The sequence below is a fragment of the Engystomops pustulosus genome, chromosome 2, assembly GCF_040894005.1.
Source record: "Engystomops pustulosus chromosome 2, aEngPut4.maternal, whole genome shotgun sequence".
Classification (NCBI taxonomy): domain Eukaryota; kingdom Metazoa; phylum Chordata; class Amphibia; order Anura; family Leptodactylidae; genus Engystomops; species Engystomops pustulosus.
In genome coordinates, this window is record NC_092412.1 from 248,536,879 (window position 1) to 248,553,309 (window position 16,431).

A 16,431-nucleotide genomic window follows, 5' to 3' on the forward strand; every position below is an offset into this window, starting at 1 on the left:
ATGCAGTTTTTAAAGCCAAAATCAAACATCAGTGACAGAGAGAATATAGAAAGGGGCAGAGAATACGATCATTTTTAGCTAAAAATTGTCAACTTTATCTCATCATTTATTAACTTATTTGAACAATAAGAAATCAAGTTCTTAATTTTTTTCTAGATAAAGTCAAAATTCGCTTTATTTTAGGTTTACCCATGGGAATATGAAGTTCTGCCCCAATAATACCGCAGCAAACTCTTCCTCCAGAATTCGACTACATTTTTGGAATTTTATTTTTTTCTAAATGTCATGTATTGTAATTTTCCTTTTCTGTATTGTAACTTTTTACATCAAATCAGCCAAAAATGTACAACCCTGGAAACCTGCATCTGTTATTGATAAAGGGTTAGGGGTCATATCTTCAGGTGGAGATTACTATGTAGTTGTTGGGGAAGCCAAAACCAGAAGTTCTTGCACTTCGAAAGATTTGACTCCAAAAACCTAATGGAAAACATCACCAAAAACAGCAGCTGTACGTGTGATCCAGGTCCTATCAGTCTCCTCTCTATTGTATTTTCTCCTTGTTTAGGTTGATGCACTACCTAAGGGTCTTTATGAAGTTTTTTTGACAGATTTCGAGGCAGTGTTTTTGAACCAAAGCCAGGAGTCAATCCCAAATTAAGGCAAAATCTTAAGCATTGACTGAAAATTGCCTTCTCTTTTGTATTAATAATTGCCTCTAGCTCTTAAAACTAGCATAAAAAACTCCCACAAAAATTTCAGAAATTATCCCAGTATAATACTATAATAATACAACTATGTTTTTTGTTCCTTTTTGTGTAGAAAGAGACATACATGCAGTTTTTTTTGTGGGGTCAAAGTGGTAAGGGAGAAGGAAAATCTAAAAGTAAGATTGACAAAATGTGATCTTTTTATATCAAAAACTCAAAAATTTTCTCTATTCTATGACGATTCACCCTTCAAAGAAAGAAATATATCCTTAAACTTCAAAAAAAAACATCAATAAATATTACATCGATAAAATGCTCCTATAAAAAGCCTAAAAAAATGGATGTATCTGCATTACAAAAATCTAGCTTTAAATCTATTATATTTTTGAGTTAATGAATTTTATAAAATCAAAATTTTATTTTCTGAAAAAAGAGAAAAAAATCCAGAAAAGGAAAAAAAAAAGGATAAATATTAACCCTAGAGAAAATTACAACCTAATCAAATGTTTTTGTCAAGTTTAAAAATTTGGAAAATGCTACAATAATTTTACTATTAAAAGAACATAAAATTACCCCTTTTTGGGGTAAGTTACGTTCATTTTTTCAATTTACATTCACTACATTTCACAACTTTTACCCTATTTCTACACTTTTCTGACCCTTCTCTTGTTCCTTTTTTTTCTTTGAATGTCTCTTTTTCCACAGTCCGCTGTTAACAAAACAATGTGAGTCTTATCACGCCGGAGCAGGCAGCGAGAAGTGATATAAATATAAAGCTCCCTGGCTTTACCGCTCCTAAAAAACTCATACGGTGTCTCCCAGTAGTCATATGATAAAAGATAGCATTCATTTTTAAGCATTAAATTTTAATATTTGCAAAAAAAACTCACCATTTCCTAAAAATTTCAAAAATTTCACAAAACCCCTAAAATCTGCATAGCTTACAGACGTGTAACTTACATTTACTAAACTTTTTCATGATGAGAAAGTATTTATATCATGAGGTCTGCTACTAGAGAACTTCATTGGATATTAAAATTATTACTACAATTTCTTACATAAATTTTGTAACTAAATATAAAAAAGAAATGTGAAAAACACAATAACAGAGTAAAAAACATCCCATCCCATGTAATATCCTATTACATAATATACTTGAGAACATATATCCATGACATATCATATGACATTTTGTAGACATTTTTGTTACCCTATGGTATAATTGTCAAATTTCAATAACTTAAATAACTTAAATAACTTAAATAAACCTACCAGCACTTTCAGACATAAAAAAATACAAAATCATGATACATAAAAACAGACTTGTACTATAAATCCCATGAAAATCCCAAATATTCATAAAAAATAATTAGAAATAAATAACATTTGTGAGTACAATTTTTCATAACTTTTCAAGAAAAAAAAAAATTCCAAAAACGCCGTCCAATTAAGTGTAAAATCCGATCACTAGTCACCTCCTCATCAAATGAGAAACAAATTTTAAAAATTAAAAAAAAGGAAAAAAAAGATAGTTCCCAGCCTCCCCTAAGCCCGAATCCCGAAATAAAAAATGACAGTAAATACAATTTTTTTGCCGAGATTCACGTTTTTAAAGCTTGCGGATGGTTGAAATAGGAAAAAGGAAATTTACTAAGCGTTGCAAAGGAAATCTTGTTGCCTTCTATTGTGGCAGTGGGGGGGTTTCTTGCCCAACCCAAACTTATCTCGCTTGATAAAAAAAAAGCCCAAATATTAATAAAACAAAAAGTTGCGCACCACAGGATCCCTAGCAATAGAACGGGTTTGTCTCACCTTGATCGTACTCGCCATCCTGCCGATCAGTTTTATTGATTCTATATTATAGGTAAAATAATTTTTTTAGCTTCGCTCTGCCCAGAAAGTTAGAATTTGATGGTGTTGTTTGGAGCGGATGAGATTGTGCGAGCTCCGGGAAATGAAGTCAGGCAATGACAGGAAGAGAGTCCTATTGGTGCTGGCCTATGTTACTCTAAGAAACAGGATATTTGGGAGAACCAAGATAAGAGAGCTTGAAAACAATGATGTTTTTCTTGATGATACGTGCTAGAAGATATATATATATAATTTTTTTTTTTTTTTTTGGTAAATGTCATATGCCCATGTCTGCTCAGGCAGGTGTGACACAAGGCAATGCTCGGTGATATGTGAGTTCAGGCAGGATACAGATGCTTGGAATTGCCAGCCAACTTTTGTCTCAGTTTATTGTAGCCTCTCCCTTGAGGATAAGAACATGTTTTGTGTTCGAAACGGACAAATTTTATGTGTCACTTCATGTCTCATATCCATTATTTAAACGCCATTGTAGGCTTTACATGGAAATTCTATATTGTTCGGTGACCCATTCATTTTTTTTTTAAATACCAGTCGGTAGGGGAGGAGTAAATATTGACTATATAAATGTAATAGCCATGGCCAACGACAACTCTACCCAAGTCTAGACAACATTTCTGGTCCTACTTTTACCAAAAATTTAACACAGGTTTTTGGACCTTTATCTCCAGCATTTTGTTGGGATTTCTTAGGACTCAGTGGGATGTCTAAGGAGACCTTCGAAACTGATGGGAACCACTAGGAGAAATTATTTACAATGAGTATCTCTGAAGTAGGCTATAGTGGGCTTTACATGGAAAATCTTTAATAATCTTGAAAATTATTTTATACCAAGCTGAGTTGGAAGATAAGGAGTATATGTTGACCTCATACCTATTATAGTTACGGTCACCTCCACCTCAAACACTTTCAGGATGACAACTCCAATCTAATTTTTCCCGGGAGGCAATAATAAATTGAACAAAGCCTTTTGGACTTTTATCTCATCATTTTGGGATATCTTAGGGCAGTGGTGGCGAACCTATGGCACGGGTGCCAGAGGTGGCACTCAGAGCCCTTTCTGTGGGCACCCAGGTCTTCACCCCAACACAGAATTTGCCAGATAGGACTCAAGGCTTCCTCCTGTGATCCAATACAGCCCAGGACGTGCTATGCTCAGCGCTATTTTAAAGAGACATCCTTGGCTACAGGAGGAGCAAGAAGGTGTTGACAGAGATGGATTATTGTCGGAGCTCCTGCTCTGGGTCCCCTGATTCTTCCTCTTCACAGGAGGGAAGCTCAAATCCAAATTTCTCCATTATCTTTCTATTGTGAACTCAGGACGCCAATACGATTAAAACCTGCAAGGATCAATAAGTTACTACTAAACTTATCCTGCTGGCACTTTGCGGCATATAAGTGGGTTTTGGTTGTAGCTTGGGCACTCTATCTCCAAAAGGTTTGCCATAACTGTCTTAGGTCATGTTGGGATATCCACGGAGACCATCAAAACTTATGGGAACCACTAAAAATAATAATAATTCACAATGAATACCTCTAAAGTAGGCTGTTGTAGGCTTTACATAGGAAATATACAATGTATGGTGACCCTCTACATTTTTTAACACCAATCTGGGTTGGAAGATAAGGAGTGCATGCATGTGTTGACTTTAGATGTGTTATACCTATGGTCACCTACACCTCAAGCACTTTCAGTAAAGTTTTCCCCAGGAGGCAACAATAAATTGAACAAAGCCTTTGGGAAGTTCATCTCTACTGTCTGATTGTAGACATTGGGTGGTCCTGATAACTGTAAGACCATTGAAATGGAACTGAACCACCAAAAACTTTTGGTAATGACTTCATGCAGGCCCAATAAAATCAGCAGTGTAAGTCCACCTTCCATGTCCCCATACACAATAGATTATTATCAAATAGTAGCTGGTGTGCTCCTGATGTAAGAGGATTCCCATCAAGTTATTCCAGCAGACGAGAACAAAAAGTTTGTGCAGTTGAATCTCAGGTTGCCCAATAAAATCATCCCTCATACCTTTCAATGTTGAGAGAAATCTGGGAGGCCACCTACACATTAGATAGCTTTGTCTCATAATATGAGAGGCCCATTGCCAAGGGCTTCCAGTAGAGGTCTGTCTCCCAAAAACATGAAAAATATTTGAAATGATCCTTATACAACTCCCTTATACCTATATATGTTCAGGGAGATTCGGGAGGCCCCATAGACATTAGATAGGTTTGTCTCCTAGTATGAGAGGCCATCTACCAAGGTTTTCCAGCAGAGGCCTATCTCCTCAGAACAAAAAGTTTCAGCACTTGAATATCAATTTGCCCGACCTCTCATATCTTCCATTGTTGAGGGTGATTTTGGTGGCTCCATATACACTAGATAGCTTTGTTCCTTGATATGAGAGACCCTTTGCCAAGGTCTTCCAGCAGAAGCCTATCTCCGGAGAACAAAAAGTTAGAGCAGTTAAATTCCAGCTCACTATTATCTTCCATTGTTGGGGGAGGTTGGAAGGCTCCATATACTCCATATAGATACCTTCCCAAATTAGATGGTTTCCCTCTTGGAGCTGCCAACAAGAGTTACTCTCTTACATCTATATTAGGTACATGTATGATAGTGTTATATGGTCACTCTATGGCAATATTATTTTAGTTGTGGGTATTATGTGGTGTTGTAGTAGCAACCAAAAGAGATGGGTAACAGGCTCATCCATTTTTTACTACCAGGAGGGGGAGGGGCAGCCTTGTTGAATTTTTTTAACCACAGAAGCCATTTAAAAAAAAAAAAAAAGTTTTGATGGGATTATCCTTTAAAACAGAAACAAGGCTCCGCTGTGCGGTATTTTAGGAAAAAGTGGGGAAACTATAATTAAGTAAATGGAGAATAACAGACTTATCAGGAGGTGGACACATTTTCTGACACACCATAGAGAGAGGGAGTTATTTCCCAAAAAATGAAAATGCTCATGAGATTGTGATATTTCACACTACTAATTGTCCAAAACAATATGAAGCCTTTGTGAAAGTACAAAGGATGTCCATAGCATAGAGCGGCCCCTTCATCTGCCAGAGGGCCCACTAAGTGAGTGTTGTATTATAATGGGTGATATCTGTACTGGGGCTCCACAATCTCTATCGATAAATATTTGTATTTTACAGGTGTATTGTGGTCGACATATTTACAAAGTTAAACAGGAAGTTCAGCCATTTTGGTTCTTTTCAAAAGTGATAATTCAATATGGCCGCACTTCCTGTAACAGCTGAGCAGCAAAATAATAGCAAAAAGATATGGAAATAAAGAATAAGGTCACATTCAGAGTTGCCCTAATGAATAAATAAAAGAACAGTTGTCCATGCAAATCCAGTTAGGTAGGGTTGTAGGGAAAATTTTGGCCAGACTATGATATTAAATAGTTACTATGAAGCACTATGATTTGTGCAGTATATATTACAGCACTGTAGTTTGCACACTGTGGGGTTAAATCTGTGAACTGTATGGCGATATTAATTGGGCAGTGTGACGTTGCTTAGCCCACACAATTGTCATGGAGAATTAAGAAGAAGCAGTCAGTAAGATTCCCAATAACGGATATGTTATGTGTCATACCATCTTGTAAGCCAAAATTGTAATGTTTTACATAAATAGGTTTACAGTCATGCAAAACAGTTGAAGAAAATCTACCATTTGTTTTCATATATTGTGAACATACCTTGAGAATGGTGTATCGATTCTGATGCAGAAACATATCTTGTTTAATCCCTGAGCCGAGTGGTTTTGCTCTAAAAACAATTATAAAATTCAGGACCTTGGGAAAGCTGGGTACATGCAGGCTGCCATTCATAAACACAATACACAGAGCTAGTCCTGAACTGTCCAGACATGACTAATCAACCTGAGCTGGATGACTCATACACAGCAGCTGGGGGATGGTGCAGTGATTGATTACTTCTGCCTCTCAGGGACAACGCAGTAATTATATATTTTCGGGTTATGCTGGGCAGGACAAGGGTGGAGCATAATTAGGGTGAGGAGAAGCATCAGGGCAGCCACAGGAGCAACAGAGTCTCATTATCATATTTTTATAATACTATTTTCAGCAAAACCACTCAGTTCAGGGATTAAACAAGATGTGTTTCTGCATCAGTGTAGCTACAGCATTCTCAAGGTATGTTTGGTTCATAATGCATGAAATCAAATGGTAGATTTCCTTTAAGCTGGACCAGGACTGGTCATCCAACCGACTAGTGTGTATGGTGAGCTCCAGACAAGGAAGATGTTGGGGGGGAGAAGAATCAGTCTTTTTGATTCAGTTTGTCACCACCAAAACTGTCAGCAGGTCTGCAGGAGACAGGGGAGTCCACAAAAGATACAGATGCTTACATGGGATAGAGGTGCCTACAAGGGACAGAAGGTTCTACTGGGGAGAGAAGGGTCTACAGGGACACAGACGTCTATAGAGGACAGAGAAGTCTACAAGGGATAGAGGGATCTACAGAGAAGATACTGCAGAGGACAGAAAGGGCCAATAGCGGACAGAGGGGTCTACAGGGACACAAGAGTCTAATGGTATAGAGGGGTCTAGAGGAGACACAGGTGCCTACAGGAGACAAAGGGGTCTACAGGGGTCTCAATACTCTTCAGGTGACAGAGGGGTTTACAATGGACAGAAAGATCCACAAGGGAAAGAGAGATCTACAGTGGACAGAAGATTCTACCGGGAACGGAGAGATATGTAGGAGACAGAGGAGACTGGAGATGATACTAGTGCCCACAGGGGACCGAGATATAAGGGTCTACGGGGGCATAAGAGGATAGGGGGATAGAGGAATATAGACAGAGTTACAAGTGTCTACAGGGGAAAGAAGGATCTGCAGGGGACAAAAGGGTCTACCGGAGGCAGAAGGGTCTACAGGAGACAGAAAGGTCCAAAGGAGACAGCGTGATCTACTGGGGACAGAACGGTCTACAAGGGACAGAGGGATCTGCAGGGGTCAGAAGGGTCTACAGGAATAAACATGTCTTCAGGGGACAGAGAAAAATGGAAAGGACAGAGGTGTCTACACTGAGCAGAGTTACCTATAGGAGACAGAAGAATCTACTGGGGACAGAGGGGTCTGGAAGGAAAAAGGAGTATGGGGGGGGTTGTTTAGAGAGTGTCTACAGGGAACATATGGGTTTGGACAGGGCAGACTGGTCTGCAGGGACAGAGGTGTTTGTTGAGGGACAGAGGGTTGTCAGGATATATATAATTTGCCCGAGGTGGATCTGAGATCATTCTTCTGAAAGCAATCCAAAGTGTAGGGTCAGTTTGGATATTGGAGCACTGTTCCTTTTCCAGGTAATGGGTGAGATGTGGTTACATTATTATGCTTATTCTCATAACTTCCATAATTAATCTCTCCTCTAGGAGGCGTTGATGGAAAGTTCTATCCCACCCAACGCTCCATAAAGATAGGGCAGCAATCCCTTCCATATACTGCCCGGGGACATTGCGGGGATGTGGCGGGAGCTGGGACTTGTTTGGTAGCATCTAGAGACCAGTGACCGGAGGATGGGAGCTATTCTTGTCTGAAATCTTTATCTGCAAGATTGAAATAGTAAAATAGAGGATGTGCAGGAGAGGTGGCATCCTGTCATCTGCGGCCTGGACGCGGTGCGGTGAGATAACGCTGCATTGTTTTCTTATCACTTCCCCCACATAAACACATGGAGGAGACTGGCCTTGTCAGGACTCGAGGGGTTAAACGCACACTATGCTAGAAGCCACAACAGGACGCGCCTCGGGGACATGAAAGAAGTCTAAGAAAGGAGCGAATTATCAGATCTTCACGGGATTATAAGAATTTAATAAATATATTTAATAATAATAATATCGAAAAGTTATTTAAAAAACTGTTTTTTGATGGCCCCTTTTGGTGAATAATATATTTGCACATCAAAAAACTCAAAAGTAATAATAATAATTCCTTTATTTATATAGCGCACACAGATTCCGCAGAGCTGTACAGAGTTTGCCAGATCAGTCCCTGTCCCCAATGAGGCTCACAATCTAATCACCTACCAGTATGTTTGGAGTGTGGGAGGAAACCGGAGGACCCGGAGGAAACCCACACAAACACGGAGAGAACATACAAACTCTTTGCAGGTGTTGTCCCTGGGATAATTATTGAATTTCTCCAGTCTATCCTTTTGCACACCCTCCTGCAACTTTATTTGCAGTCTCCTCGCAAGATCTGCCTCTTTTATAATCTTATTACAAAATTTTAATCCCAGGTTGATGCTAAATGCACGTTCCATGTACAAAGCCATTACATGACCGAGTAGTAGAAGACGACTGACTAGTAGAAGACTGACGCACTGTACCGTACTTCCACTTTAATATTACAGTTTTTTGGGAAATGTTTCTTTGCATTTTCATTACAGTGATCAATCCAAAGTATAAGTGTATAAGTATAGGTGTTAAGTATACAGGTCATTCACACATAGATATCAGGCGACTGAGTTCAGCATTATGCTCTTTAAAGGGAACCTGTCACCTGATTTTACCTCTTTAAACTACTTGTCATATAAAATCCTTTATGTGAAATCTCACTTGTTCACCTATAAAAAAAAATCTCCTCCAAAGTCATGTGAAAATGGGCTGAGAAGAGTCATATTTACCTGAGATGAGTGAAGTTTAGAGGCTGCAGGGGGGAGTCACTTCAGAAGCCCCTATCTTCAGTTCCACAGCACCTGCTAGATGCACCTAGTGTCATGTTAAAGCTAAGAATCTAATTTTTCTGATCACATCAGGCTTGTGGCTTTGTAAGCGACAGAACCAAAGATACAGATAGCTAAAGGTAAGCTGGAGATAAAAATGAAATCCCTGACTTTAGTTTTAACTGTCTGTATGACATTCGTTACCATAATGCGCCGTCCTGCCACTTTAATGATTCTATTATATCCGTTATGATGAAGATCACAAGCTAAAATCTTCTTTTGAGAATGATTTTCTTCCTTCCAATGGCGGAATCAGGTCCCAGTTTTGGTCCCTCTTACCCCGCCCCTATAGAAAGCCATAATAGGACCAAGTCATGCCTGTCATACACTCTTAATCAGAATTTATGGTAACCAAATTCCGGAACAATGGGGTCCTTGTTGAGCAAACATATTGAGGGAAATGTATCATCAAGGTTCTGAGGTAAATCTGTTCTAGTTGTCCATGGAAACCAATCAGAGCTCAGCTTTAATATTATAAACAGCTGTTGGAAAATGAAAGCTGAGCTCTGATTGGTTGCCATGAGCAACTAGAACAGTTCAGCTCTAAGAGACTTATGATAAATCTCCCCCATTGTCTTTAAGAATTTTTAAGGGAGAATTGTTTATATTGAACTGTTCCTCTGTTATTTCTCCTGTAAAAATGGACAACTGGGTGTTATCATTCTATTTGTCAATGGGGTGTGAACTTATTCAGTCTTAAACTGCCCAGACTATTCAGGGTAACAAAAGTAATTCTCTCTGCCATTGCTATTTTAAGGGGGCGGCATTAATTTGCTAATAATCGCCCTTCTGAGGGTTGACAGAAACGTTTCTAGTTTTCCCACAGAATCCAGTCATTATCTGTGGGTGTAATCAGTCAGCATGGCTTGTGATCAGGCCGGGCCTCAAAGATCCATGGCGTCACTTCAGTCCTCATAGCGTGGTCACATCAAAGCGAGAAGTACAGGAGACAGAACAATGGAGGACGCGGCAGCCAGTCATCTCCACGGGAGAGGAAAACACAGGAAGGGCCATGATGTGAGCCCCACTGCGCTGACATCCTGACGTCATGTAATCGATATGGATCAGCTCCATCATCATCATCATCCACATGACTCTGGCATTGATTGTCTGGTGCCTAAACCATGTATCTAATAACTAAGATGGTGCCATAGTAGCTGGTATCTGGGGAACATGGCTGCCTGCTCATAATAACTAGGCCTTCTGAGAAAAAAGTACAGATATGATATAGTCTGGTCCTTTACTTCATACAGACCATAGGACTGACCACCTCACAACCCCACAGTGCTGTACATATAGTACACAGTAACTGCACCAGCAGAAGAATAGTGAGTGCAGCTCTGGAGTATAATACAGGATGTAACTCAGGATCAGTACAGGATAAGTAATGCCATGTATGTACACAGTGACTGCCCCAGCAGCAGAATAGTGAGTGCAGCTCTGGAGTATAATACAGGATGTAACTCAGGATCAGTACAGGATAAGTAATGTCATGTATGTACACAGTGACTGCACCAGCAGCAGAATAGTGAGTGCAGCTCTGGAGTATAATACAGGATGTAACTCAGGATCAGTACAGGATAAGTAATGTCATGTATGTACACAGTGACTGCACCGGCAGCAGAATAGTGAGTGCAGCTCTGGGGTATAATACAGGATGTAACTCAGGATCAGTACAGGATAAGTAATGTCATGTATGTACACAGTGACTGCACCAGCAGCAGAATAGTGAGTGCAGCTCTGGGGTATAATACAGGATGTAACTCAGGATCAGTACAGGATAAGTAATGCCATGTATGTACACAGTGACTGCACCGGCAGCAGAATAGTGAGTGCAGCTCTGGAGTATAATACAGGATGTAACTCAGGATCATTACAGGATAAGTAATGTCATGTATGTACACAGTGACTGCACCAGCACCAGAATAGTGAGTGTAGCTCTGGAGTATAATACAGGATGTAACTCAGGATCAGTACAGGATAAGTAATGTCATGTATGTACACAGTGACTGCACCAGCAGCAGAATAGTGAGTGCAGCTCTGGGGTATAATACCGGATGTAACTCAGGATCAGTACAGGATAAGTAATGTCATGTATGTACACAGTGACTGCACCAGCAGCAGAATAGTGAGTGCAGCTCTGGGGTATAATACCGGATGTAACTCAGGATCAGTACAGGATAAGTAATGTCATGTATGTACACAGTGACTGCACCAGCAGCAGAATAGTGAGTGCAGCTCTGGAGTATAATACAGGATGTAACTCAGGATCAGTACAGGATAAGTAATGTCATGTATGTACACAGTGACTGCACCAGCAGCAGAATAGTGAGTGCAGCTCTGGTGTATAATACAGAATGTAACTCAGGATCAGCACAGGATACTCACTGTACACATGTTTATTTTAGGTGGACTTTATTAAACTCCAAATTCTATGATTTTTGACAAACATAACTTATGCCTTATGACCCCTTTAATTCTCCAATCGTTCTTTCAAACCATCAGACTAGAGAATGACTGAGCTGTACTTTAGTGTTATGGCCTCCGGTGCACACTAGAGGGCGCCGTACACACTCTCCTTAGCTCTCGGGTCTCAATATTGTGTTTATTGCACAGAAGTCTTGGAGATGAGCTTCTGGGCGCAGACATAAGACAAAAGAGGTCACCTGCTCGGTGGCAGAAACTTCTAATGGACTTGGAACATCTTTCATTCTCCTCTCTTTTTATTACTTTTTTTTTTCTATTTCTCTGCCAGATGGTAATTAAAGGAGTGTTGTTCAATCCAAATTCTAACAAGACGCAGAAGTGGTGGAGTCTGATGCCCCCCACCATCGTCTTATCAAAGATTCCTCTCCCATATTGCTCAAAGCTGTTTTGCATTTTTATCCTTTCTCGTCAAGGCTGGAAAGTTCTTCTGGTGTTTTCAGCGTTACAGCGTCTTATGGCAGGCCGCTCTCTGCCTATGATCACATCTGTAGAACATCCCCCGAGTGCTGCCTTCCAAATTCTTCCTCTGGTTCCAAGCCGTATCCTCAGTGAACTTCTAGGGATAGCCCACCATGAGTGTCAGCCCCAAATCATCCATCACCTAGCGCCTGCCCAATAATCAGACCCCGGTGACCCTCTCGGAAGATTTGGCACTGTGGCCGGACGAGACACATCACATCTTGCCCATGTTAAAAAATGAGGACTAGTCAGTATAAATAACTTGGGGTGACATCATCCTTTCCCAGAATTAGGGGAGGTGCAGTCGTCACATAGCGCGGGGATATTGGCACATGTGGCTCCCAACTCTTTGGCTGTTGTGCTCTCATCTGCTTTTGATCTATTATTTAGGTAAAGTCACAGTTAAAAAGCTTTTAGGTCGCGTTTAGGTGCAACATTCTTTTTTTCTGATACAGAGCTCCAAACCTTCTGCACAGGATGAAGTGATAACATTTTTGTTACCAGTAGCTGCCACTAGAGGGAGCTGAGGAGTTTACTGTATACTTAGTAAAAGTCTATAGTTCGGTGTATAAACTGTATGCAGTTATTGCTTGAGCTCCCTCTAGTGGCGGCAGTAGGGAGTAATCATTTTTCCATTTCATACACTTCAAGGCCTAGTGCACACATCTGAGTGTTCACCAGGGCAGAAACCACGAAATAGCACACGTTCGGGTGGAGAAACAGAGGGAGAGTGAGCCCCTCCCCTCTTCCATAAAAAACTGAGCGGCCGTTCTGCGAATCCGGCCAAATATTGACATATCCTATATCTTTCATCACAGATACTTGGTCACAGCATGTGACCTCTATGGGGCCCGTGATCTGCCCTTCAATATGGTTGTGTAGCCTAAGTACAATTTAATTGCCAATTTCTTAAAGGGGTTGTCCAATCTAAGCACATTCTAGCAAACAATTGATATGGTTTGTGTAAGAAAAGTTATACAATTTTCCAATCTACTTTCTGTATCAATTCTTCATGATGTTCTAGATCTCTGCTTACTGTCTTCTTGCTTTCATGAAACAGGATGTTTCATTGTCTACTTCCTGTAGATAAATACCGATCCATAGTCATGTGATGTCATGGACAATCCCTTCAAAGAAAATACAGCACCACATTGTTTCGCTGGTTGAATGCGGTACTGCTTTCACATGAATGGAGCCCACCTGTTATACCGTAAACAACCAGAGGGCAGGGGGGGCACTGTGTCTGGGAAAAAAACACTCATTTTTGAGGACTGATGTGTCCATGTTATAACACCATAGTTTTTTGGTATTGTGCAATGACTAATTTCTACTTTGGTGGCGCTACAGGCAAGCGCAGGTTTGGCATTTTGGGGGCTACAAGCCAAATTATTCATTGACCTCTAAGCTCCCCTCAGTAAGACCCAGTCTGCTCTCCTCCTCCTGGGATAGCCAGAGGAAGCCGTGCACATAATACTAGGGGGAGGGCAGGGATGAGGGGCCATTCCTGGTCTCCGGGGCCCCACTGGGAAGAGCTATGGGGACATCTGCCCCCTACTGGAGTGAAACAGAAGACTTGTAGCCGATCAGGGGGCTCATCCAAAGTAAACAACCCCTTTAAGTGGGTCACACAAATAAATAAAATAGTGAAGCCTATGAACATAAATGTGAGTTTTGTCCCTGAGCTGGAAAGTTCACAGAAGTTACAATGTGAATATAATTCCGGGTATTTCAGGGAATCGGTTTTCATGCTTCTTACGAGTCCAAAACCAACAAGGTGCGAGCAGAAAGCAAAATATTCAGTAAAATCCAAACACAGAGGTTAAAATATCTCCCAGACATGTAAAAATAGCCTCTACTACCCACCCATCCACCCACGGCCCCGCTCAGTATTGGTTGTCACCCTAAACCCCTGCTCCCTCCATTTATAACACAGCACGGGACACGGACCCTTAAAGGGAAAGTTCACCTGAGATCTATTTATGCCGAGGTCTTCTCATTATCCTTGTACAGATAGAAAAAGATGGGAAATCTGCACCGAAGATTCCCAAAATATTCCATGTTTTATCTAGAACTGTGTTGTCCCCTGGTGGTAGAAAAGGAAATTACACCGGATGTCACATTTTACTGTCACTGACTTGACATTTGGGATGGTCGTCAATTTTCCTTTACTGTAAAGGGATCCGACGAGGTGACATCTGCAAGGACGTCCGATCACCCCGTGTCCTCCCGGGGCACAGGGATATGGCTGCTATGGGGCCCCACACAGCACAGAGGGCACTGCCTGATCCCATAGAGCAGTGATGGCTAACCTATGGCACTGGTGCCAGAGGTGGCACTCGGAGCCCTTTCTGTGGGCACTCAGGCCATCACCAGAGATGACTCCAGGTATCTTCCTGCAGTCCCAGACAGCCCAGGACTTGCTGTGCACAGAGCTATTTTAAAGTGACAGCTCTACCTGGGACTATTTTCTGCTTTATTGGTGTCCTCAGGTGCTGATATCAATGAAAACTGTGACAGAGAAGGGAGTATAAATCACAAATTACATTTCTGTGTTGGCACTTTGCAATAAATAAGCGGGTCATTGTTGTAGTTTGGGCACTCGGTCTCTAAAAGGTTCGCCATCACTGCCATAGAGTAATCCTAAGGGCCTATACATAGCACATAACTCCATTTTTACTATCACCTGTTACTAGTGTTACTACACTTACTGTTAATAACACTTGTGCTACTGTTCTTACTATTTTTACTGTCACTACAGCAACTACTGATTTTACTACTTTTTCTACTGCTACTACCACTACTACTCTTACTAGTAGCACTGTTACTATTATTACTACTACTACTGTTAGTAACATTTGTAATACTGTTCTTACCATTGTTACTGTCACTACTACTACCGCTAGTACTACTGATTTTACTACTTCATCTACTTCTTCATAATAACATTTAACACCAAAAAATAGAACTTTTGCCAAAAAAACGCTAAAGTTAAGAAATCAAGTCAACAATTGTGGAATATATTGATACCTATTACACCAGAAAACAGAGATTCCACTACACTTTGGTCATATGGAGGTTAAAAAAAAATCAATTTTATTGTAAATGCATCATAAAATATACTATTTTGCAATTAGACATCTGCTAGGGGACAATATCCCTGGCTAGAAACTGGCGTGGGTTAAAGTAAAAATAAAAATAATTGCCAATAAAATAAAATTTAATAAAATTGATTTTTTAACCTCCATATGACCAAAGTGTAGTGGAATCTCAGTTTTTTGGTGTAAAACTTCATATTAACAGTAACAGTAGTAACAATAGTAATAATAATTCCTTTATGTAAATAGCGCACACAGATTACACAGCGCTGCACAGAGCTTGACAAATCAGTCCCTGTCCCCAATGCGGCTCACAATCTAATCAACCTACCACTATGTTTTGGAGTGTGGGAGGAAACCGGAGGACCCGGAGGAAACCCACGCAAACATAGAGAGAACATACAAACTCTTTGCAGATGATGACGTGAACCCACTGCAAGGCTGTAATGCTAATAACAGTAGTACTAGTAGTGGTAGTAGTAGCAGTAAAGGAAGTAATATCAACAATAGTAGTAGAAGTGGTAGTAAAATGGTAATAACAGTATTGCAAATACTTTTTCCTACTCCTTTTCTTCTACTACTACTGTTGATATTGCTTCTTCTACTACTCTGATTACTGTCACCACTGCTATTACACCTAACTCTGTTTTTACATATAACACCACTGTTACTATTGTTACTACAACTACTGTTAATAACATTTGTACTACTGTTCTTACCATTGTTATTGTCACTACTACTGATTTTACTACTTCATCTCCTGTTACTACCACTACTACCCTTACTAGGACCACTGTTACTATTATTACTACTACCACTACTACTAGAGATGAGCGAACATACTCGTCCGAGCTTGATGCTCGTTCGAGCATTAGCGTACTCGAAACTGCTCGTTGCTCGGACGAATACTTCGCCCGCTCGAGAAAATGGCATCTCCCGCCGTTTTGCTTTTTGGCGGCCAGAAACAGAGTCAATCACAAGCCAGGAGACTCTGCACTCCACCCAGCATGACGTGGTACCCTTACACGTCGATAGCAGTGGTTGGCTGGCC

The 16,431-nt window shown here is 40.5% G+C and overlaps 1 protein-coding gene across 4 annotated transcripts in view; it reads right to left on the reverse strand.

The window, feature by feature from the left end:
* The window catches only part of ERG (ETS transcription factor ERG), a 177,358-nt gene that overhangs the window by 57,758 nt on the left and 103,169 nt on the right, over positions 1 to 16,431 (reverse strand). The window contains exon 1 of one of the 4 annotated variants that reach the window (XM_072138767.1): positions 2,520 to 2,656. The exons of 2 other annotated variants lie outside the window; for them this stretch is intronic. In XM_072138767.1, coding sequence (XP_071994868.1) covers positions 2,520 to 2,537 — 18 coding nt within the window. In that variant the 5' untranslated portion in view covers positions 2,538 to 2,656. Of the gene's footprint in view, positions 1 to 2,519; positions 2,657 to 16,431 lie in introns of those variants that run through there. One more of the 4 variants, XM_072138768.1, reaches the window with a different exon arrangement.